Raw genomic sequence first — 22,289 nt, 5'->3', positions numbered from 1 at the left:
TCTTTTTATTTTCTCTTTCTCTCTCTTTCCCTTCTGTTATTATCTAAGCCAGGTTTTGGTATCAGGATTGTTTGCTTCCAAAACGATTTGAGAAACCTTTGATTATTTGCTTACGCTTTATCAAAGTTTAATAAATAAGACCAACCAATTCTAAGCTAAGGATGCATCTAACTACTGTAATATATTTCTTGAGGGCATCTGAGTCTCTATTAAAAAGTCTTACCTGGCTTAGTCGTGTGTATGGGACCGTGTGAAATGTTTGGCATTAAGCAGAGGCGCCCACTGCATCCACTGACGGCTTGGAGATCATTCAGCAACCTAAAACTTTGGTCTGGACAACTGTCAGGAGAGATTCAATACATGCCTCTCCCTTTTCTAAATATTGAAAAAAAAAACCCTTTAAGGATGGTTTCAGATACTTTCGATGTACAATTCCTCATCCTAAAAAAAATCTAAGTTTCCCTCCCTCCCCAAACCAGCGGGAATAACTGGATGCGCGGACGCGTCGGAGCCTCTGGCGGCCCTAAATCCGGAGAGTCGGAGGGAGCGGCGGGTCTGCTTAGTCAGTGAAACGCCTTTGTCTCCAGATGTCGGGCAGAAGCCCAGGCCGGAGGCGTTCACGCTTTTCCGCCAGGGCATGGGTCCCCGCAGGCCCTATCTGGGTCCTCTCTGAGGTTGCCCGCGCGCTCTCCAAGGCGGGCCGGGAGCACGGCCGCGGCTCCGCCCCTCGCTCCCTGCGGTCGGGGGGGCGGGGAGGGATGAAAGGGGGTGGCCGCCGCCGCCCGGGGAGGGCCGGGAGTCCTTTCCACGTTTGCAAACGCCGCCGCGCGCCCGGGCCCGGACCCCGCTGCCTGAGCGCCCGCGAGCCCTCGGCGGCCCTTTGCCGTGCCCCGCGCCAGCTCCCTGCTCCTCTCCTCGTCGCCCCCGATGGCGTTCAGGGCCCGGTGCTGGCGGCCCCCGCCGCCGCCGCTACTCCTGCTCCTGCTCTGGGTGACCGGGCAGGCGGCGCCCGTGGCCGGCTTGGGCCTGGGGCCCGACGCGGAGCTGCAGATCGAGCGGCACTTTGTCCCGGACGAGTGTCCGCGCACCGTGCGCAGCGGCGACTTCGTGCGCTACCACTACGTGGGCACCTTCCCCGACGGCCAGAAGTTCGACTCCAGGTACCGCGCCCCTCGCACCCAGCTCAACCTCCGAAGGTGCAGCGCCCGCTCTCTCCGGAAGGGCCTTTCACTCCCGGCAGACCTCCCCCAGCCCCGCCCAGTGAACCCCGCCCTCCGCCCTAATGCTCTCTGACCCCAAATCCCTCATCTCCCGGGGTGATCTCCCCGCCGGTGCCCTTCCTCTCGTCGCCCGCCAGAGACAGGAATCTTGGATAAGACCTTGCGCAGCAGCATTGGGACAAATCACACCCTCCTCCTCCTCCCAGCGCGTTTACACACGCGAAATCTGTGTAAAATGGCCACTTAACAAGACACTAACTGTAGCTGTTGGTGTCCGCCTGAAACCCCTTTACGGTTCTTCCTGTTGCGTCGTTCGCCAGACGTTCTAGCCAGATGCCTCTCACAGACCATGATGATCATGAAGATGATGGTGATAGCAGCCGCTAATATTTATTGAGTTACTACATAATGCCAGAGATTGTTCTAAGTGCTTTACATATAATTAAGCCATTCTTACAACAGTGAAGTAAATACTATCATTATCCTCGTTTTACCAGTGAGGTAACTGAGCCCTTGGAGGCTAAGAAACGTGTTTGAGCTGTGGAATCAGGTTGAAACCCAGACAGTGATTTCATGCCGGTGACCTCTTTGTTATACTGGCCTCCCACTCCGGCCTTACAAAAACTTGCTGGGGAGGGAGGAGCTCTCTTGGGCGGGAGGTGGGCCCGGGAAATTACTCCGCTTTGCCCTGTGGCCACGTGGCCTGCGCATCCTTCCCTCAACTTTGCCTGCCAGGTCCCAATACCCCTTCCCACCTACTCTTTAGTTTAGCTTTAGGGTTACCGCTTCAAAGCACCACGTTTATCAGGCTCCTCTCCCCCCAGTTCCAGACTTCTCCCCTCCCCAAGGCTTTAGTTACAAACCCTGGTTCGTGCCAGCATGTCTTAGTGAATCACTGGACTAGAGAAAGAGAACTGTTTGTTGATCTTCTGCAATGCCTGCGACTGTGCCAGGCTCCTTCAGAAAGTTGCCATTAAAAAAAAAAATCATTTTAGTCTTCCCTGCCTTTTCTGAAATTCTAGATAATAAGAAGCTGCTTAGCATACAGCCTGGCACATAGCAAGTGCTTAGAAATAGTGATTCTTACTATTCTTTCAGTTGCTTCTTTTTTAAAAACATCTTTATTGAGATATAATTCACAAATGATATAGGTCACCTATTTTAAGTGTACGTGGATTATAGTACATCCATAGGCTTGTGCAGTCGTTACAATGATCTCATTCCAAAACATTTTTCATCACCCCAAAAAGAAATCCTGGATCCATTAGCAGTCACTCCCTACTTCCTCCCAACTTCTCCCTTCCCCTCCCCCACAACTCTGGGAAACCACTAATCAACTTTCTGCCCCTATGGATTTGCCTGTTATTTCATATACATGGAATCATACAATATACTGTCTTTTGTGTCTGGCTTCTTTCATTTGGTGTTTTCATTTCCTGGCTGCTAAAAGAAATGCCATACAGTGGATTGGCTCTGGAATCGGTATCTTCTGGCTGGCCAGCAGTCTTTGGGGCTCCTTGACTTTTCTGTCACATGGCAGTGCACATGACAGCGTCTTCTTTCTCTTTGGGGTTCCACTGACTTCCAGCTTCTGGCTCCTCCATATACCTTCTCTGTGTAGCCTTCTGTTTAGGTCTCCAATAATAGGATTCAATTGGCCATACCTAAACTAAAAATAACATCTTCAAAAATTCCTTTTTACATTGGGTTCACACCCACAGGAATAGATCAAGATTAAGAGCATGTTTTTCTCGGGTCCGTAACTCCAAGCTACCTCACTCAGCATCATAATGTTTCCTAGGTTCATCTATGTTGTATGTATGTATCAGTACGTCATTCCTTTTTATGGTTGAATAATATTCCATTGTATGGATATACCACACTTTATTTATCCATTTATCAGATGATAGATAGTAGGTAGTTTCCAGTTTTGGGCTACTATGAATAATGATGTTATTAACGTTTGTATAAAAGTTTTTGCATGGATATATGTTTTCATTTCTCTTGGATATGTACCTAGGAGCAGAATTGCTGGGTCATATGGTAACTGTATGTTTAACTTTAAAAAAAAAATAAAGTTAATTTTGAAGTAATTAGAAAAATGAGAGTGGGGAAGTGTATATAGCTCAGTGGTTAAGCACCTGCTTCCCATGTATGAGGTCCCGGGTTTAATCTCCGGTGCCACCCCTCCCCCACCAAAAATAAAAAGAATGGCATCCGTTTTTTTTGTTTGTTTGTTTGTTTTTAGTTAGGCCAGTAAAAAGAATTTATTGAGAAATGAGTAAGAACAGAGCTTGCTGAGAAATGGAAGGGAAGAGAAGGAAGGAAATACACACCAAGATTTGGTGTGGGCGCCTCTAGGCAGGGGAACCTTTTCATGAGTTTATTGACTCTTCTTCCTTTAGTTGCTTCTTTAGTTAGGAAATAGGGAGAATTCTCTGCCTTTTCTGATGGTAATGAACAATTCCCACTAGAGCAAGTTGTCTATTACTTTCATCCCCACAGGGATAGTGACCACTGTGAGGCAGTGTGGGACTGTGGAAAGAGCGCAGAGGAGCCCTCTGCCAGCACTCGGTGCCTGCCTCTGAACACCGGCACCCCCTGTCCCCGCGGCTTACAGCTGCAGCGGTTACAACATAGAGTGAAAAGTCCAGCAAGAATGATAGCGCATGGGGAGCTGATGTGGCTCAAACAGTTGAGTCCCTGCTTCCCACAAGGGAGGTCCTATGCTTTGGTTCCCAGTGCCTCCTGAAAACAAACAAACAAAACCCAACAAGCAGTCAAACAAATAAAACCCAGGCAAGCCAACGTGGCTCAGTGGTTGAGGGCTGGCTTCCTACATAAGCGGTCCCGGGCCAGTACCTCAGGAAAAAAAAAATGGTACACACTTAGAGTACATTTTACTATGTGCCTTTACATATATTAGTTCATTTAATCTCAAGTGAATTCACTTAACCTGACAAAACAGTGAGGTGGCTTACAAATGAAGAAACTGAGACACAGAAAGTTGAAGTCACTTGACTCAGGTACCTAACTACTAAGTAGGTGAGGGAGAATTTGAATCCTGGCAGTTTAGTTTCAAAATCTTTAGTCTTTGGTGTATAGTCTGTCCACAAATAAGATGGAAGAAAGACAAGAAGCTATGGAAACACAGAGAAGGCTTAACTATATGTAATATGTGTGTGTGGGGGGAGGGCGATAGTGTCAAGATGGCCACAGTGGAGCCACAGAGTAAGAAATTGCTGGGTTAAGACTTAAACGATGACTAAAACTTAGCAGAGAGGAGCTGAGGGGGGTGTGGCTGGTAGAGGGAAGAGCCTACACAGAGACTTGGAGGTGTGTTGTGGGAGCTGAAAGCTGTTTGCTGTGACCCGCGTTTGGGGTGGGAGTGAGGGAGTGTGACAGAGGGACAAAGGAAAGGCGGGAGGAGGTCAGAAGGAAGGCTGGGGCCAGCTTTTGAGAGATCTTGTTTGCCCAGTCTTTGCCTCAGGACAATGGAAAGCCATGGAAAAATTTTAGTCAGAGAAGTAGGGAACTAGACTTGCATTTTACAAGTCCCTGTTGCTGTGGTGTGGAGAATGGAGTGGAGAGGGCAGGGAGGCGGGTCAGGAGACTGTGCGCGGGTCTCCTGAGAGCGGGTGGGCAATGCCCTGCCCTCTAGAGGCAGAGGCTGTGGAAAGGTATTTAGGAGGGCAGGGAAAGAAGAGCTGGTGTGGAAGGAATTCAGCTTTGCCTGTCTGGAGTTTTGGTGCTGTGGGTCCCCAGATATCTCTTAGTTGACTGTCAGTCTGGCCATGGCTGCAACTGAGAGTTTGGGAGGATGGTGGATAAATACTGGGCCTTGGAGGTGGTGCAGGTGAGAAATTAGGGCTGCTGGGGAGCGAGCCCTGGGGTCCCAGATATTCAGGGCCAAGTACAGAAGAGGTAAAGGAAGGCAGTGTGAACAAGTCTCCAAGAAACTTGGCTGTAAGGTGAGGGCAGAGATAAGGCAGTAGCCAGAGGGGATGTTTGGTCCTGGGAGGGTTTTGTTCTTTAAATGACAGCAGGCACCTGAGCATAATCAGTGGTTCCGGTGAAGACCAGGAGTGAAGATAGGGTTGAAGATAGATGACAGGTGGGGGGGGGGGGGGGGGAGAAGCCAGGAAGGGGTGGGATCCACAGGAAAGGATGGCAGGTGCACTGCGGTAGGTTTGTAAGTTTGGTGGCGGTGAAAGGTTGACAGAGGTGGATCCATCAGATGGATCAATTTCCCATGTGACCTTGGCCATGTTAAGTTAATTAATCTTTTTCCAGTAAAAGGAGATGTACATCCTCTCCTGTGGGGTTTGGCTAAGATTAAGAGAGAGAATGAAAAATGGAGATTCTTAGCAGGCACTTAACTAGCATCTTGTCCCGCAGCCATCTCCCAGGAACACCTTGGAGATGTCAGTCCTTTAGACTCAGGTTCAAGGCCTGCCAGGGGACACGGGGCTGGAGTAGGTAGTATTTATTTTGCCACACTTTATACCACTTTGTGCCACTGGACCCAAAGCAAATAGGAAAACCGGGACATAGAGAGTTCGAGTTTGACTCCCCCAAAGTTGCACAGCTCGTAAGTGGAAGAGCAGGGATTTGAACCCAGGCAGTTTGGCTTCTGGGTCTGGGCACCTAAGCAGATACCACCTGCTTGCCTGCGTGTGTGAGAGACATAACATACATCCGATACCCAACACATGGTAGGTGCTTCACTAATGTGAGGTTCCCTCTTAGGCCTCCGTTCCTGTGAGAAGTTATGACATGTTAGGGCCTGACTGCTGTTCCTTCACAACTTTTCTTGGCTAGGAGAAATCAATGGGTTTTGGGTTTTAACTGCTGATTTGGAGGTTTTACCCAGAAAAGAACAGTGACTGTCTCCCTGACCAGAGTCACACACCGTAAGGGTCCTTCCTTTCCACAGAGCTTTCTTCCTGCATCTCAGTTTGGCACCGGGGGGCAGTTGATGCTGTCTCATGGTGGGCAGGCATTTGCAGTTGCCAGGAGGCCCGGTGCTTCAGCCCCTGGCCACTGGCTCAGACTTGGCTCCATTCTATTTCGGTGCCTCCGTGGGCTATCGTGCTCCCGTGGCTGCAGCCCCAGAGGGGAGAAGATGGCAGCGTCCTGCCCGCCGATTCCCTGGGGGTCTTCTCTCTGTCCCCAGCACTCAGAGCTCCTTGTCAGCTGCTCCATGATTCAGCTTTTTAGGAATTCCATAACACTCTTAGCAGTAAGGCTGATGGGAATGATTTCTTTCTCTTTCCTGATTTTCTTCTGGAAACTGAAGCTTGGCGTCTCCCTGTTGCCTCTGAGCAGGCGAAACTAGTGCCTGGTTGGTTCATTCTCAGCATCCAGGCCTGTCTGCGGACCCTCAGGGGGCAGACCTTCAGTAGGTATTTATTGAGTGCCTACATCCGTCCTTTGGGGTGGAGTTGGGTGCTCTAACACAGTCTACCTTCAAAGCATATGCATCAGAACTGCTGGAGGGCTTGTTAACTGTGTCCCTAGGCCTGAGGTAGGGTCAGAAAATTTGCATTTCTAGCAAATTCCCAGGTGCTGCTGCTGTTGGTGGTCTGGGAATTACACTTTGAGAAACGCTGCTTGAAAAGGATCATGGACTCAGTAACAGATTAACTTCATCTTACATATTCATTCATTCATTTATTAATTCAGCAAGTACTTCTTGTTGAATCAATTACATCCCAATGGGAGTGAAGGGAGAGACACTCTAAGTTATAGGGTAAATTAGAAGTTGGTGCGGGCTAAGGTGAAAAATACAGCCGTGAGTTGGGAATGAGGCAGTAGGCCCAGAAAGGTGAGATGACCTTGGTCACCAGCTAAGAACTGGCCTCCAGACTCCGGTCTTGGGCGGGCACAGCCATCGGGCCGCACGCGGAAGGTGCTGTGTGAGTAGTGTGGGTGCCTCTACCAGTTCTGAGGAGAGGGGATTTCTTCCCGCCGAAGGCTCTGGGTCCTGGCTGGGAAGGTGGACCAGCGTTGAAGAGAGTGAATGGGGCAGCCGAGGACTGGGCCGGGCAGGAAGAGCAGGGGCCCCGTATTTGGGTCTGGAGGAGGGGAGAGAGCCAGAGCTGGAAAGGTGGGTGATACCCAATCCATGGACGGTCCTGCTGGCCAGGCTGGGGATTTGAGACTTCCCTGGGTACCTTTTGGAGGTTATTTTGCAAGGAGTGAGTGGATTAACCCCAGAGGTGCTCTGGGAAGCCTGCCGGTGTGAGTAGGAAGCCGGAGTCAGCTTCCCTGGGCCTTGTTTTCCATGCTCCTTCATTCGCTCGGCTTCTGCCGTTCTGGGTGCTGGAAGTAGCAGAGATTAAAACAGAAATATTTTACAGAAAGCCACTCCGGCTGGTATAAGCAGAAAGGAGAGGGGTTTATTGGAAGGACTGAGGTGCCTTCCTGCATCTCCCTGAGGGGTGGCAGAGGGTGCTCCATCTCCCTCTCAGCAGGCTTTCCATGCCACACACCTCCTCTTGGTTCCAGCACCCAACACTGACTAACTGGAAGTGGTCTCAACCCCAGATGCCCAGGAGAGAATCCGACTGGTCCCGTTTGGGGCAGGACCCGCCCAGTGTGTGTGTTGTGGGGAGTCACATGGTTCAAAGTGGGGCCCAGGATCGCCCCTTGGGAAAGACTGGTTCTCAGAAGAGCTAGTGGGCTGGACAGCACCCAAGATCGTGCCAGGGTGCACGGGAGGGGCAAAGTGGGGGCAGGGAGACGGGTCAGGACACACTTATTTGAGGAGGAGGCCGTTAGTGTGAGATGCACAGCAGCTCTTTTCAAAAGAGCGCAGTGAGAGTTAAGCTGCTAGTCCTGCCAGTGAAATGAGACTCTGCTAACTTTGGACAACTGCAGCCTCTGGGCTGATCCTTCTCCCCAGGGGCTCCCGAGGCCATTGGCAGGCTGGCCCACTGCCCACTGCGAAGACTTGCTGGCAGTACTTTTAATTTTCGTTTGTGGGTCATTGGAAACAGCAACACATTCTCCCTGATGATTTAAGTTGGCCATATTTTACTGAGCTGAGCACTTGTGTAAAATTAGAATTATTTATAGGGATCTGACATTTTAATTTCTGTAGTTGCTTAAAAGCAAAAATTTACAGCAGCAATATAATGACTTTACTTTGCTTTACAACATTTTTTCCTTTTAATATTTTAAGGTGCCAAAGACCATCCAAGCCACCTACTTGTGTTTCAGGGCCTGACCTTCTGTGGAGCTATGAATGGGTGTTTTCTTCTTCCTTTCCCTCCTCTGTGCTCCTCCTTCCTTTTTCTCTCTTCCCTCACCTTTCCTCTCTTCCTCCATTGCAGCATCCTTTCATTTTTCCTTCTGAGTCTCAGGTAGGTAGTTTTGCCAGTTCGTTGACTGCTTGCCCTGTCCTTCTGCCAGCTCTCATTAGCTGCAGGTGGAGGGGGTTGTTTGAGAGAAATGCTCTTGGGCAAAGGGCCTGGGATGCTGGGGTCACTTTGGAGAGTCTGGGATGGGGAGGTAGAAAGCCTCCCAGGTCTGCAGTGGGGTCCCCAGTGAGGCAGGCACGGGAGGAGCTCATTCAGCATGGGTTTGAGTCCCAGACCCTTCATCCCAAGGCTGGAGACCAGCTAGCAGGCAAGTTTCCGCGTTAGTACATTTCATGCACATTTCAGTCCCCTTCGCTGCCGTCCTCATGCCTGGCATGCGAGTCAGACATCGGAGTTGTCCCCGGACTGGACCAACTTTGCGGCTTCCAGAAGGCGGCCTGGGGGCTTGCTCTGCGTTACACACCTTCCTTCCCTCCTGTTGAGAGTTCCCAAAATGTGGCAGGTTCCTTAATGTTCAAAAGGAATGCGTATTGTTTTAGTTTTTAAGTGACCTGAATCTAAAGCAAACTGACGTTTCCTCTCATAGTTGATCCAGGCTTCGGGTCTACCAACCGCAGGGAAGTTTCTCTCCCCTCTGTGATGGATGGCCGTTTTCTTTTTGTCTCTGCATCTCAAATAAGAATTATCTCAGCAGCAAATAGTACAAGTGTAATTCATTTTTCTAACGACTTTAGAAATGAATTTAATTTGAGAATTAAAGCTCAAATGTGGCAAAAAAAAAGTAGGTAAACTTGGGTATCTGTGTAGGGGGCATTTTGGAGTTCTCTATACTGTTTTTGTATTACTTTGCAACTGTCCTGTGAGTTTGAAATTATTTCAAAATAAAAAATTAAAGAATACATATGCACAGTTTTCTTTAAGGTTAAATAATTATATAAAAATTAAAATTATGCTAATAGTTGCCAAGCTGCTAGGAGTGGGGAAGGGCATCTGGGGTGGGGTCTGGCAGTTCTGAATGCAGACTTCGGTCTGGTGCCCCCTTTTTAGCACCAGCCTTCTTCCCACCACTCTGCCTCTCACTCTGCAGCCTCTGCAGGGCCCTGGAGACACACTGACTCCGCGCTTGGCCACATCTCCTTGTGCACACACCTCCGTTCAGTTTCTTCCTTCTAAGTTTGTTACTGCTCCTCTATTCCCTCTCAAGTTTTCCAGAAATTTTTTTTTTTTTTTTTGCCATATTATGACTGCAGTGGCCTCCTGGCCAGTTCTCTACGTCCTCGTTTTAAAAAGAGGAGCTTGGGGACTTTAGAGAGGGAGTGTGTTCAGTTTGCCATGTGTTCTTTCAAATGTTCATTCCCCTGCCGATTTAATCCTGTATTTAAAAATAGAGCCATAGTTTGTGCTTTAAGAAGATAGCCACGGGGGTAGTTATTTATCCTTGTGGAATGTGCCTCAAGAACGTGTTTGCGTGTCAGCAGTTTAGTGAGTTGAGTGTGATGGGGTTTACACGATGGCTCCTGTCTTAGTGGTCCTGGGGCAGTACTTTATTTTTAATATATATATTTTTATTAGAGAAGTTGTGAGCTTACAAAACAATTGTGAATAATGTGCAGAATTCCTTTATATTGCCCCTCCCCCAGTTCCTTACATTGTTGTGGAGCAATTCTTACAGATTATGAAAGAACATAATCAGACCATTACCACTAACTTATTATTAACATTATGTATTAGGATCGTCCATTTGTTATAGTTCAGTAGAGAGCACTCATATTTGTACTGTTAACCACAGTCCATCTTCTGCCACGTGGTTCACTGTGTTATTCAGTCCCTTGCCTTGTACAATCTATCCCAAGTGTACGCTCAGTGGCTGTCAGTTTCATCACAGAGTTCTGTAGTCATCACCCCGTAAACATTTGAACGTTTTCCTTATTAGTCAAAAGAGAAAAAATCCCATACCCTCCTATTATTGACCTTTAGTGTTGATATAGTACCTTCTTTGACATTTGATAAAGAAAAATTACAATAATTAAAAGAAAATAAAGAAGAAGAAAAAAAAAGAAAATTACAATATTGTTGTTAACTGTAGTCCATAAGTTACATTAATTGTATTTTCCCCATGCATCACCAGATTCTTTTTTTTTTAAGTTTTATTTATTTATTTATTTCTCTCCCCCCGCCCCGCCCCCGTTGTCTGCTCTCTGTGTCCATTCACTGTGTGTCCTTCTGTGTCCGCTTGCATTCTTGTCAGTGGCACTGGGAATCTGTGTCTCTTTTAGTTGCTTCATCTTGCTGCATCAGCTCTCCGTGTGTGCGGCGCCATTCCTGGGCAGGCTGCAATTTTTTCATGCGGGGCAACTCTCCATGTGGGGCACACTCCTTGCGTGTGTGGCTCCCCTACGCGGGGGATACCCCTGCATGGCACAGCACTCCTTGCGCATATCAGCACTGTGCATAGGCCAGCTCCGCACGGGTCAGGAGATCCTGGGTTTGAACCCTGGACCCTCCATATGGTAGGTGGACATTCTATCAGTTGAGCCAAGTCCACTTCCCCAGATTCTTTATTGGGCAGGAAATTTTGAAGAGCATCATCACAGGGCCCTGCAGCTACCTCCCCTCACCCTGCTGAGGCAGGGGAAGGTAGAAGGGTCAGGGGCAGTGATCAAAGGGTCTGCGGAAATGAATGAGCACGGGAGAAAAATAAACTGATGGATGCAGAAGGTGTTGGATGTGCTGGACAATTTCCATTTGTCTCTCTAGGTCCGCTCTCCGCCCTTTTCCACCTGCAGTTTGCCTTAATAGGCTGACCTAGAACATAACTGCATGTGCATATTATGGGTTATATCAGTGACCTTCTTGTCCTTGGCTTCTGGTTGGCTTCAGCCAAGGGGGCAAGGGAGGGAGGGAGGAGAGTGAGGTGGAGTCACTTACTCCCCTAGCTCCCTGCCTGTGTCACCATGCATTGCATCCCTCTACTAAAGGTCCCAGCTCCTTTGCCAGGTGGCCCAGAGCTGCCCTCTCTGTCCCTGGGCCCTGTAGGCCCAGTTGTGATAATAGCACCCCTGCCTAGCCCCAGAACCACTGCACTGCCCCTTGTGTTCTTGCACCCAACACACGCCTTCGCAAACGTCCCCTTTATTAAACTTTCCTGAAACTGCCCAGTTTGCGTGTACCAGTGGTTTCCTATGGGACCCTGACGGGGACAGCTGTAAAGGGTGTAAATAAGTCAGATGCCTGGACAGGCTATGTAAGCGCTTATTCCAGAGCTTGCAGGAATGATTTTTATGATCAGTTCTGGGCTTGACGCTGCACATGACTTTGTGCCAGTTGTGCTGATCAGCATAAATTTGCTCAGCAAAACTTTGCTTTTCCAGATGGTGTGAATGTTAAGCTGTAGGTGAGACTGGTCTTGTATGGTTAGTTTCTTGTGTGTATAAATGTACACATGTTCTTTCAAAGAGGTTTGTTTTTGTCTTTCCTGCTTAATTGCTCACAGAACCTGGGCAGGCTCCAAATGAAGAAATGAATACTGTGAGGCAACGACAGATTTTATACCCCACTAGGGAGGCGCTGTGTCCTGAGAGCTGGAGCCTGGCAGGTCTGGGTGCTAGCTTTCCCCCCACTTGGCTGACTGTGAACGTGGGAAATCTTTTAGAGTCCACGGAGCCTGTGTAATCCTAGCAGCCACCTTAAAGTGTTGTATGAGGATTAAATGAGGTGGCATATGTGAAGGGCTTTGTTTGCCCTTGTGCCTGGCACGTGAAAAGTGCTCTCTAAATAGTAGTAGTTATTAAAAACTCTCCTTAAATTTGGAAACTCTATCTCGGTTCAGTGGATGAAGAAAATACTTACAAAGTCATTTCCAGTTTGCACGTTGTTGTTGTTTGCACATGTTCCGTGTCTGGGGAGCCTTTGAGCTTTGAGTTCTCCACTGTTAATATAAACTCCCAGTTATGATGGTTTGGTGGGTGGCTGGGCACAGCCAAGTGAAATCCAAGAGCCAGCATTCCAGAGGTGGGTGCTGGTCCCCCGACATGCAGGGTGGAGGTGTAAAGCTGCCGAGGGCACGAGGCTGACCGTGTGCTTTTGTTCTCTGGCTTGCTGGCCTGAACTTGGAGTTCTGCTTTCTGTTCACTGCCCTTGGAGAAAGGAAGGTTATTAAAATGGGCTATAAAACTGGGAGGAGAAACAGAAGGGCGCCTGGTCTGGAGAAGCTGCCCTGGGCTGGGGTGGTGAGGTGGCCTGAACGTTCTCTCAAACCATACATCAAGGAAACAGAGGAAATGGCGGAAGTAATAAGTGGTGGCATATCCTAATGCAGCAAATTCCAGCAGCTCTAAGAATCTTATTACACAAGTAATTGCATAATCATTTTGAGATTGAAGAAAGAATTAAAGAGAAAACACCTGAAATCCCCTGAAATCCCCTAACTGCATATTACCATTGGTAGTATTTTTTTTTTATTCCCCACCTCGTGGCTTTTTGTGTGCTATCTGCTCTCTGTGTCCATTTGCTGTGCGTTCCTCTGTGTCTGTATTTATTTATTTTATTTACCCTCCCCCCCTTTTCAGAGCACTTTTCATGTAGGTTATGTCATAGGATGACTATTGTTACTCCTGTTTTGCCCTTGAGGTAACTGAGGCTAAAAGAGTTGAGCACACTTTATGCTATACCATGCTGCCTCTTTGTGTGACTTACTTGTGTAGCTTGCTTGCTATGTGCTCTCTGTGTCCATTCGTTGTGCTCTATTCTGTATTTTTGCTTGTCTCCCTTTTTCGTTGTATCACCTTGCTGAGTCGGCTCTCCGCAGTGCTTGCAGGCCAGGCGGCTCTCCGTAGTGTGTGGGTGAGCCTGCCTTCACAAGGACACCCTGGCATGCGAACCCAGGGCCTCCCATATGGTAGACGGGAGCCCAACTGATTGAGCCACAGCCACTTCCCCATTGGTAGTATTTTCATTTTCATCTATCTCCTTGTGGATTTTTCCATATTCATCTATATATGTATATTAAAAATGGGATTATTTTCTACTTGTGACTCTGCAACCTGCATTTTTTTGCTTGAAGTGCTTGTCCTTTCATGTCAGTGCATAGAAATCTGTATTATTTTTAAATGGCTGTAAACATTTCATTGTATGGTCCTTGCCTTAAGTGCAACCAGTGCCATAAAAAGTTATTTCCAGTGTTTCACTATTATCAGCTAAGTCCCGTAATCATTTTCTTAAGCATAAAGTATCTGAAACGCCATGGGCCTCTTCACAGTTTATAAAGTGCTCGTAGGCAGAGTCTATACCTTGGACTTCTTTGCTATTATACCCTCTGCCCCCCAGAGAACCTCGCACAGTCTCCTGTAGGCAAACGCTTGTTGGTTGCTGCTTTTGACAATAAAGAGAATGAGGGCTTGGGTCACAGCCATGATTTTTATTATTTATCTTCCAACCCCAGGCCACAAGCAGTCAGCTTTTTTTCCCCCTCTCCCTCCCCATGCCCTGCTCTTTTTGCTGTCTGTGTCCATTCACTGTGTGATCTTCTGTATCTATTTTCCTTTTTGTCGTCTCTAGGATTCTCCTAGAGGATTCTCCTCTAGGATTCACCAGGATTCCATCCTGGGGACCTCTGATGTGGATAGAGGTTCCCTGTCAATTGTGCCACCTTGCTTCCTTGTTTCTGTTGTGCCTCGCCTTGACTCTCCCCTTTGTCTCTCTTTCGTTGTGTCTTCATCTTGCTGCGTGACTCACTTAAGCCGGCACTGGCTCACTGTGTGGGCACTTGGCTTGCCGTGGAGGCATGCTTTTTTTTTCAGCCAGGAGGCCCCAGGGATTGAACCTGGGTCCTCCCATATGGTAGGTGGAAGCCCAATCACTTGAGCCACATCTGCTTCCCAAGCAGTCAGCTTTTAAAATGCATAGTGATTCAAGACAACATCAGACTTTCTATTATTCATAATAATTGTAATATTGGTACAGCACTTAGGTTTTTTTTTTTTTAATTAATTTCTCCCCCCCCCCAGTTGTCTGCTCTCTGTGTCCCTTCTCTGTGTGTTCTTCTGTGTCTGCTTGTACTCTTGTCAGCGGCACCAGGAATCTGTGTCTCTTTTTTGTTGCGTCATCTTGCTGTATCAGCTCTCCGTGTGTGCAGTGCCACTCCTGGGCAGGCTGCATTTTTTTCATGCTGAACGGCTCTCCTTACAGGGCACATTCCTTGAGCGTGGGGTTCCCCTACACAGGGGACACCCCTGTGTGGACGGCACTCCTTGCACGCATCAGCACTGCATGTGGGCCAGCTCGTCACACATGTCAGGAGGGCCTGGGTTTGAACACTGGACCTCCCATGTAGTAGGCGGATGCTCTATCTGTTGAGCCAAATCCACTTCCCAGCACTTAGGTGTTCAGAGCACTTTTCATGTAGGTTATGTCATAGGATGACTATTGTTACTCCTGTTTTGCACTTGAGGTAACTGAGGCTAAAAGAGTTGAGCACACTTTATGCTATACCATGCTGCCTCTTTGTTTAACTTACTTAAAAATACGTATAAGTTGAGTTGAACATTAGTATCTGTGACGTTGCTTTTAGGTACCAATGACATTTAGAAAATGGAATTTTTTTTTTTTAATAGAAAAAATTCTTAGCTATTGGGCAAAACAAACTGGGTACATTTTTTTTCCTAGAGAGTTATGCTAATGCTCAACCAGATTTTCTGGCAGTATTCAAGTTCATTTAAAAATTCTAGCACTACAAGTATAGTCCAGGGAAGGCATTTCCTGTATCACTAACTCCTTGCAGGCTTTTTGCTTTGCAGTGAACTTCCTCTGACCATGGGTATGTTTTCACAGGTCCATTTCACTGACAAGGAAGAACTGTTTATACTTTTCTTTCTCTCTCCTTACCTTATGGGTCTTCAGCTATGACAGAGACTCCACTTTCAACGTGTTTGTGGGAAAAGGTCAGCTGATTGCAGGGATGGATCAAGCTCTGGTCGGGATGTGTGTGAACGAGAGGCGCTTCGTGAAGATCCCCCCAAAGCTTGCCTACGGAAGTGAAGGAGTTTGTAAGTTTTTGATTGGGTTTATAAACACAGAAATAGCCAGAACACTTGCAGACTGTTCAGTCAGACAGATGGGAGAGTCTTAGAAACTTTAGTTTGGGGAAAATGAGAAGCAGTGAACGCATATACACATATGCACAGCTAAAATTCCTGTCTTTGGTTTGTTTCTTCTGGATATGAAAGAAAGTGTCATTAATGCAGGTGAATTGACAGTTACCCTTGTGGAGAGGAAAATTGGGTTTTCTCTTTTCTTCTCCATTTCACTTGGAGGGAGGGAGCGTGGCTTTTGACATCATATACCAGGGACCTGCTGGCACCCTTTTGGTTTCCATTCACCTTGGCGCTGCCCCAGCCATTTGTAGGGCTGGCCCTGAAATGCAGCAGCTTCCCAGTGTGAACTGTCTTCACTTTCCAGCTGGTGTGATTCCCCCCAATTCGGTGCTTCATTTTGATGTACTTCTAATGGACATATGGAATTCCGAAGATCAAGTTCAGATTCAGACATACTTCAAGCCTCCCACTTGCCCCCGAGCCACGCAGGTATCTGATTTTGTGAGGTACCACTACAATGGGACATTCTTGGATGGGACGCTGTTCGATTCCAGGTAAGTCCTGTGGTTCCTGGCTGCATCAGTGAAATGCCCCTAGCTCCTTCAGGCTCGTCTGCCTTTTTTAAATGCCCATGGGGAAACCAGAAGAGGGGCTAGTCCCAACTTTAACCAGCAGGAAACTCCTTTACTTCAATTAAAAATTCAGTTGCTTGGTCACACTGCCACAGCAAGCGTTCATCAAGTAGCTTATGTTTCTTGCTCCACAGTGCTAGAGTGAAAATTTTAATGCAAAAAAAGTTTTTTTGGTAATACATCTTAGAATAATCGAAGAGCATTGTCAGTCTAATTTAACATGTATTTCGAGAGCTTATCATTAAGTGAAGGACCCTGTTTCTGAGTAGGTTCGTGCATGTTTTGGTTAATTTTCATAGAGTTTTCCCATAGAAGGAAGAGGGGAATGGTGAATGAGTATCAGGCTATGGAGAAGAGTGGGGTGGGAGTGAGGTGCTGAGCTGGAGAATGGTGAATGAACCTTTGAACTGTCCTCTCTTTAGAGTGTATTTGATTAGATGGAACAGCAGGCCTGTTTTTGTGAATTATTGTAGTTCAGTTATATCCTTTTCATTTCGACCTAAACTTGATGACTTCTGCTCTACATTTGGGAGCAGAGATCCATAAAAGCCTGTCTCCAGGAATGGTATGGGCTCACTGTTTAGCTGAGATTTGGGTAACAAAAACCTCATTGAGGGATGAGTTGGAAATGCCATCATGATATGGAACTTTTTTCCTTTCTCCTTGGTGTTCAGTCACAACCGCATGAAAACTTATGACACGTATGTGGGAATTGGCTGGCTGATTCCTGGAATGGATAAGGGGCTGCTGGGGATGTGTGTGGGGGAGAAGCGTATCATCACCATACCTCCTTTTCTGGCCTACGGGGAAGAAGGAGATGGTAAGTCCTTTCTCTCTCTCATCTAACCCTTATTTTTATTGCAGTAATTAACTGAACTGTTACCACATGAAACCCACCAGATATTTTGGTCCAGACTCGTACCTGTCTGATATGGTAGCCACTAGACACAGGGCTTATTTGCATTTAAATTGAAATGAATTAAAATGAAATAAAATTCAAAATGCAGTTGCTTGGTCACACTGTCACATCAAGTATTCAGTTGCCACATAAGACTAAGGGCTGCCCCACTGGCCAGCACAGTCCCAGAGTATTTCCATCAATGTGGAACACTGATCCAGATTGCCAGCTGCCTGATGACTGAGTTCCAGACACTTCCCCTTGCTATGCCATAGCCTCTTAAATATGACCTTGGGCACTGTCCTCTCTGGTCTGCGTTTTCCCATCTGTGAAATGAGATTGGACCTGGACTGTCTGAAGGTCATAGATATCCAGGTAGAGATTCAGCCAGGTGATGTCAGAATTGTCCTGTTTTTCCTGCTTCACTCTGCAGTGATGGATTTTACCTGTAACATTAGCTCCATGTGGAGAAAGGCAAAGTATATTAGAAAATACATTAGTTAGAATTAGTGTCCTGTTTGTAGTTTTATTGTGAAGGGAAATTTAGAATATTGGCTGATAAGTAGAATGTCTTAGTTACTTGCGTTTGAATTCCTTCCACCTTTAATCACACCGAAGGACTGACACAAGAGAACTCCAGGCATTTAAACAAGTGACATATGGTTAAGAACAGAAATGAAAACACGATGTTAATAAAGAAGCTGGCTGATGGGGGTACCTGATTTGTAATAAGCCCCACTATAATGTTTTTTCAGGTATGTTTCATGGCTCTGGGGGTCTAGAACAGGAGGAGACATGGAGCCTGAGAGGATGGGGCTTCTCCCCGTCCACCTCCACTGGAACAGAGTTCCATGTTGGCAATCTGCATACAGTTTCTTATAAAAGGGAAGGGATTCCCTGCTAAGAGAAAAATAAAGTTTGAAACCCACTGTCCATAATAGGCTTTAATTCTCTCCACCCTGAGAAATGAGTTATTCTTACTGATGCTAACACTGTCCCAGGGGAAGCTCACTCACCTTGGTTCCCAAGTCCTTTAGACGTCATCCGTGTGCGTACGACGTACATGACGAAGCTAGGTGCATAGCCTAATGTGAGGACTAACTAGTTTGTTTATTTAAAAAAATGTTTTCAGTAAATTAAAAACAATATACTTGAAATGGGTGAATTGTACAGTGTGTGAATTATATCAATCAAGCGGTCATTAAATCATATACATACATATTCAGTTAGTATGTCAGTGCTATAAAAAAATTAAAGCCCCAGGGTTACTTTTAAGGTTTTCTTTTTTCTCTTAAATTAAAAAATATAGAAAAGTACAAAGGATTAGGATTCCATCACACACACACGCACACACACACACACACACACACACACACAGCACTCTCTTCCGGCCCGACCACATCTTACATTCCAGAGGCTGACTCAGCAGCCTATTTTCTGCAGATCTCATCATGCCCCTGGCGGGAGGGCAAGGGGTGGGGCCCACCCAAGGGCCAGTGGAAGGAGCACAGGCTTGGCGTGCGTCTGCTCACCTGCCCAAGCCCACTCCTTTGCATGGTATAGCAAAGGGCAAGTAACAGTGTCGCGGTATCTGGTTTTCCATTTGATTTTCTTTTACTCCAAATTACTGGATTCAGAGTTATTTATTGGTTGATGTTGGTCTTTGCAGGGAAAGCTAGTGCCCAGTGATCTATGTGGATTATTCATTTTGCAACCATTCCATAAATTCTCACTGTTAGGAACTTTCAGGAGGAGCAGAAAGATCTAGAAGTGAGATAGAAATTATTTGAGGATTATTGATATTTCAGATTATGGGTGCCATTAACATTATTTATTTTTTTAAAAAATATACTACTTTTTACAGCAGTTGCAAGTTTACAGGAAAATTATGCAGAAATTCAGAGTTCCCAAGTACCTGCCCCCCTCCCATACACACACACAGTTTTCCCTATTATTAGCATTTTGCATTGGTGTGATACATTTGTTACAATTGATGAACCAATGTTATTAATATTATTTTGTTAACTAATATAACTAAAGTCCATAGTTTACTTTAGGGTTAATGTTTTGTGTTGTATGGTTCTTTGTTTTTTTTAACATTTTAAATTTTAAAATTAGGCTTTGCATCTTGCTGGTCCTCACAGTAGGCTATGCATCTAGCTTTGTCATGTATGTTGTACGTACATGGATGACGTCTAAAGGACTTGGAAACCAAGGTGAATGAACTTCTACTGGGACAGTGTTAGCATCAGTAAGAATAACTCATATCTCAGGGTGGAGAGAAGTAACATACATACAACATAAAATTTTCTGTTTTAACCACTTTCAAATATACAATTCAATAGTATTAATTACCATCGCTACCAGCAATTACCTAAATTTTTCCATCACCCCAAACAGAAACTCTGGGCCCACTGCACATTAAGTCCTCATTCCCTCTCCCCCCACTACTGGTAACCTATAACCTACTTTCTATGTATTTGCACATCCTAGTTATTTCATATAAATGAGATCCTACAATATTTGTCCTTTTGTGACTGACTTATTGCCCTGAATATGATGTATTCAAGGTCCATTTATATCTTGTTTTGGATTCACTGAAAGGATTAATTTTGCCTTTTGCCTCTTAAAAAAAAATTGATGCTTCTAAAGAACAAGTCTATGTAGTGTTCTCCAGAGCCAGAGCAGAGCTTTGGAATTTGTGCCCCTAAAGTTCTGTGGTTTGCATTTGTACACAAACAGAAACCCACAGAGGTGGGTATTTGGGTTTGCATGTGGGTGTATAATCAGCTGCATGGACCCTCGATTCACCAGCACAAGCATGGAAGTATAGTCAGAGCGGTCTCTAACGTTGTTATGAGTTTGCTCTTTTTCTCGAGGAAGTCAGGCTTTATGTGATCCCCTTCTGGTCCATGGTTGGGCGCCATGGTGAGACACCATGTGTGACCTCCCAAGCTTTAGAGGAACACTTGTTTCTGTGACTTGAGAACCTTAAGGAGTGAGTAACACCATCACAGAGGACGTTGAGTTGTGGTTGAAGAATTTCCTAAATCTTTTGTTCTGGGTTAGTCATCTTCCTCCATTCCCCTCTAGGGAAAGATGTTCCTGGACAAGCATCTCTGGTCTTTGATGTTGTGTTATTGGACCTCCATAACCCCAAGGACAGCATTTCCATTGAAAATAAAGTAGTGCCCGAAAACTGTGAGCGGAGAAGTCAAAGCGGGGACTTTCTCAGGTATCATTACAATGGCACGCTTCTGGATGGCACCTTCTTTGATTCCAGGTAAGGAAATGACTGGAGCCTTCAGTCATCAGAGTGTTTTATTAAATACTCATCTGATAGCTGGACTATGATCTGAATTCTTTGTCAGTGCTGGGTTGTAGTTAGTATTCCAATCTCTAATACACGTTTCTGTGTTCTGACACTGAATTCCCTCATAGACTATTAGAACAGTCTCCTTCATGGGGAGGGTGGGAAAACAGCAGAGGCTCCCCCTGGACTCCTGGATGACTTTCCATGCGGGGGATGGGGAAGCACTCCAACAACCCCCTATACTGTGCTCAACTATCCAAGCATAAACCCAACTCTGGGGTCCAGATGGAAAGTGGCCAGAAGTGAGGTCAAGGATGTACTGTAGACAAGAGCCCAGCCTGACCACAGTACCAGGAGACCTGGGTTCTGGTGTCCATCTATAGTGTTCTAGCTGTGTGACTTAGGGCAGCATTTGACTTCACTGAGCCTAGGTTTTTACCCTGTTATAGCACCTTTTTCAAAGAGACAGGTAAAGAGACATATGTGAAAGTGCTTTACAAACTTTAAAGACTGATGAGCTGGAGGCGCCTGGTTGGATGAATTTATCTTCCTGATGCTGCAGAGGCTAATTATCATACCACTGTTGTTCAGAGTTTTGTTTCGTTTACCAGGCATAGCCTGAAGTTTGTGCAGATGGCACCGACTGCAAAATGTGAGCAGGTGGCAGGCGTTTCGTATGTCTTACTCATTCAAGTGGCATGTGTTGTTTGGAAATCACTCCTTTAGCTTCCTGTAGAGCAAACAAGTACTGACAGCAATCTACCTGTCTCTGTGTGTCTCTTCTAGTTTATTTAGTCATCCAAAAACATTGGAGAATAATTTTTATAAGGCATTATTTCATTGGAATAAGTCATCCTTCCTGCTTCTAGGATATCGTCTTTTAAATTTTTTATTTTATTTTTTTGGAAAAAGTAATATTCATGTGGTTCAAAATCAAACCAAAAATATGCATTAGGATATCTAGTAGATAAATCAATGGTTTTAGACTCAATGTACAAATATGCAATTTGTGACAAGAACTACATAAAGGTGGGGGGTCTAGAGGATAGGCACATAGTTTATGTATGCTATTGAAGTTAAGTTGGTATCGAAGCAAATGAGATTGTTACAGATATAGGATGTTAAATTTAAGCCTCATGATAACCACAAAGGAAATATCAGAGAGTATGCAAACTCATAGAAACAGAAAGTAGAGTATGGGGTGGGGGGACAGGGGCAATGAGGAGTCAATACAGAGTGAGTATAGGGTTTCCGTTTGGGGTAAAGGGAGAGTGACAGTAATGGATGGTATTGAGGGTACCACAACATTGTGATTGTGATTAATCCAACTGAATGGCGTGACAGTGTGCTTGAGGGGTTGGGATGGGGAGTTTTGTGTATGTGTTTTCACAATTTAAAAAAAAAAGGAAGAAAGAGAAACTGAAGAGATAATGAGAGTTAAATGCAATACGTGATACTAGATGGGATCTAAGAATGGAGAGAAGGACTCAAAGGGGACGTTATTGGGACACAAGAAAAAACTGAAATATAAAATATAAGTTTTCTATCAATGTTAAATTCCTTGAACTTGGTAACTGTGTTCAAGGTCATTACATAAGTAAATGTCCTTGTTTGAAGGAAATGTACATGCAAGTATTATGTGTTCAAGGAATATGATATGTGCAACCTGCTCTCAAATGTTCAGAAAATGGATAGATGGATGGATGGATAGAATGATATGGAAAAGTATTAAAATTGATGGATCTAGCTGTCTGTATTATATGGGAGTGGGAGGGGATGCTGGACTTTCCTGTATGGGGTTTGTATCATT

At 45.8% G+C, this 22,289-nt stretch overlaps 1 protein-coding gene across 1 annotated transcript in view; it reads left to right on the top strand.

Moving 5' to 3' along the window:
- Nucleotides 1–734: 734 nt before the first annotated feature.
- The window catches only part of FKBP9 (FKBP prolyl isomerase 9), a 43,034-nt gene continuing 21,479 nt past the window's right edge, over nt 735–22,289 (top strand). The window contains exons 1-5 of the mRNA XM_058296795.1: nt 735–1,160; nt 15,443–15,588; nt 16,001–16,190; nt 16,943–17,088; nt 20,260–20,449. Coding sequence (XP_058152778.1) covers nt 928–1,160; nt 15,443–15,588; nt 16,001–16,190; nt 16,943–17,088; nt 20,260–20,449 — 905 coding nt within the window. The 5' untranslated portion in view covers nt 735–927. The remainder of the gene's footprint in view (nt 1,161–15,442; nt 15,589–16,000; nt 16,191–16,942; nt 17,089–20,259; nt 20,450–22,289) is intronic.

Source organism: Dasypus novemcinctus, chromosome 5, assembly GCF_030445035.2.
Source record: "Dasypus novemcinctus isolate mDasNov1 chromosome 5, mDasNov1.1.hap2, whole genome shotgun sequence".
NCBI lineage: Eukaryota > Metazoa > Chordata > Mammalia > Cingulata > Dasypodidae > Dasypus > Dasypus novemcinctus.
This window is presented reverse-complemented; position numbering and strand designations above follow the sequence as displayed.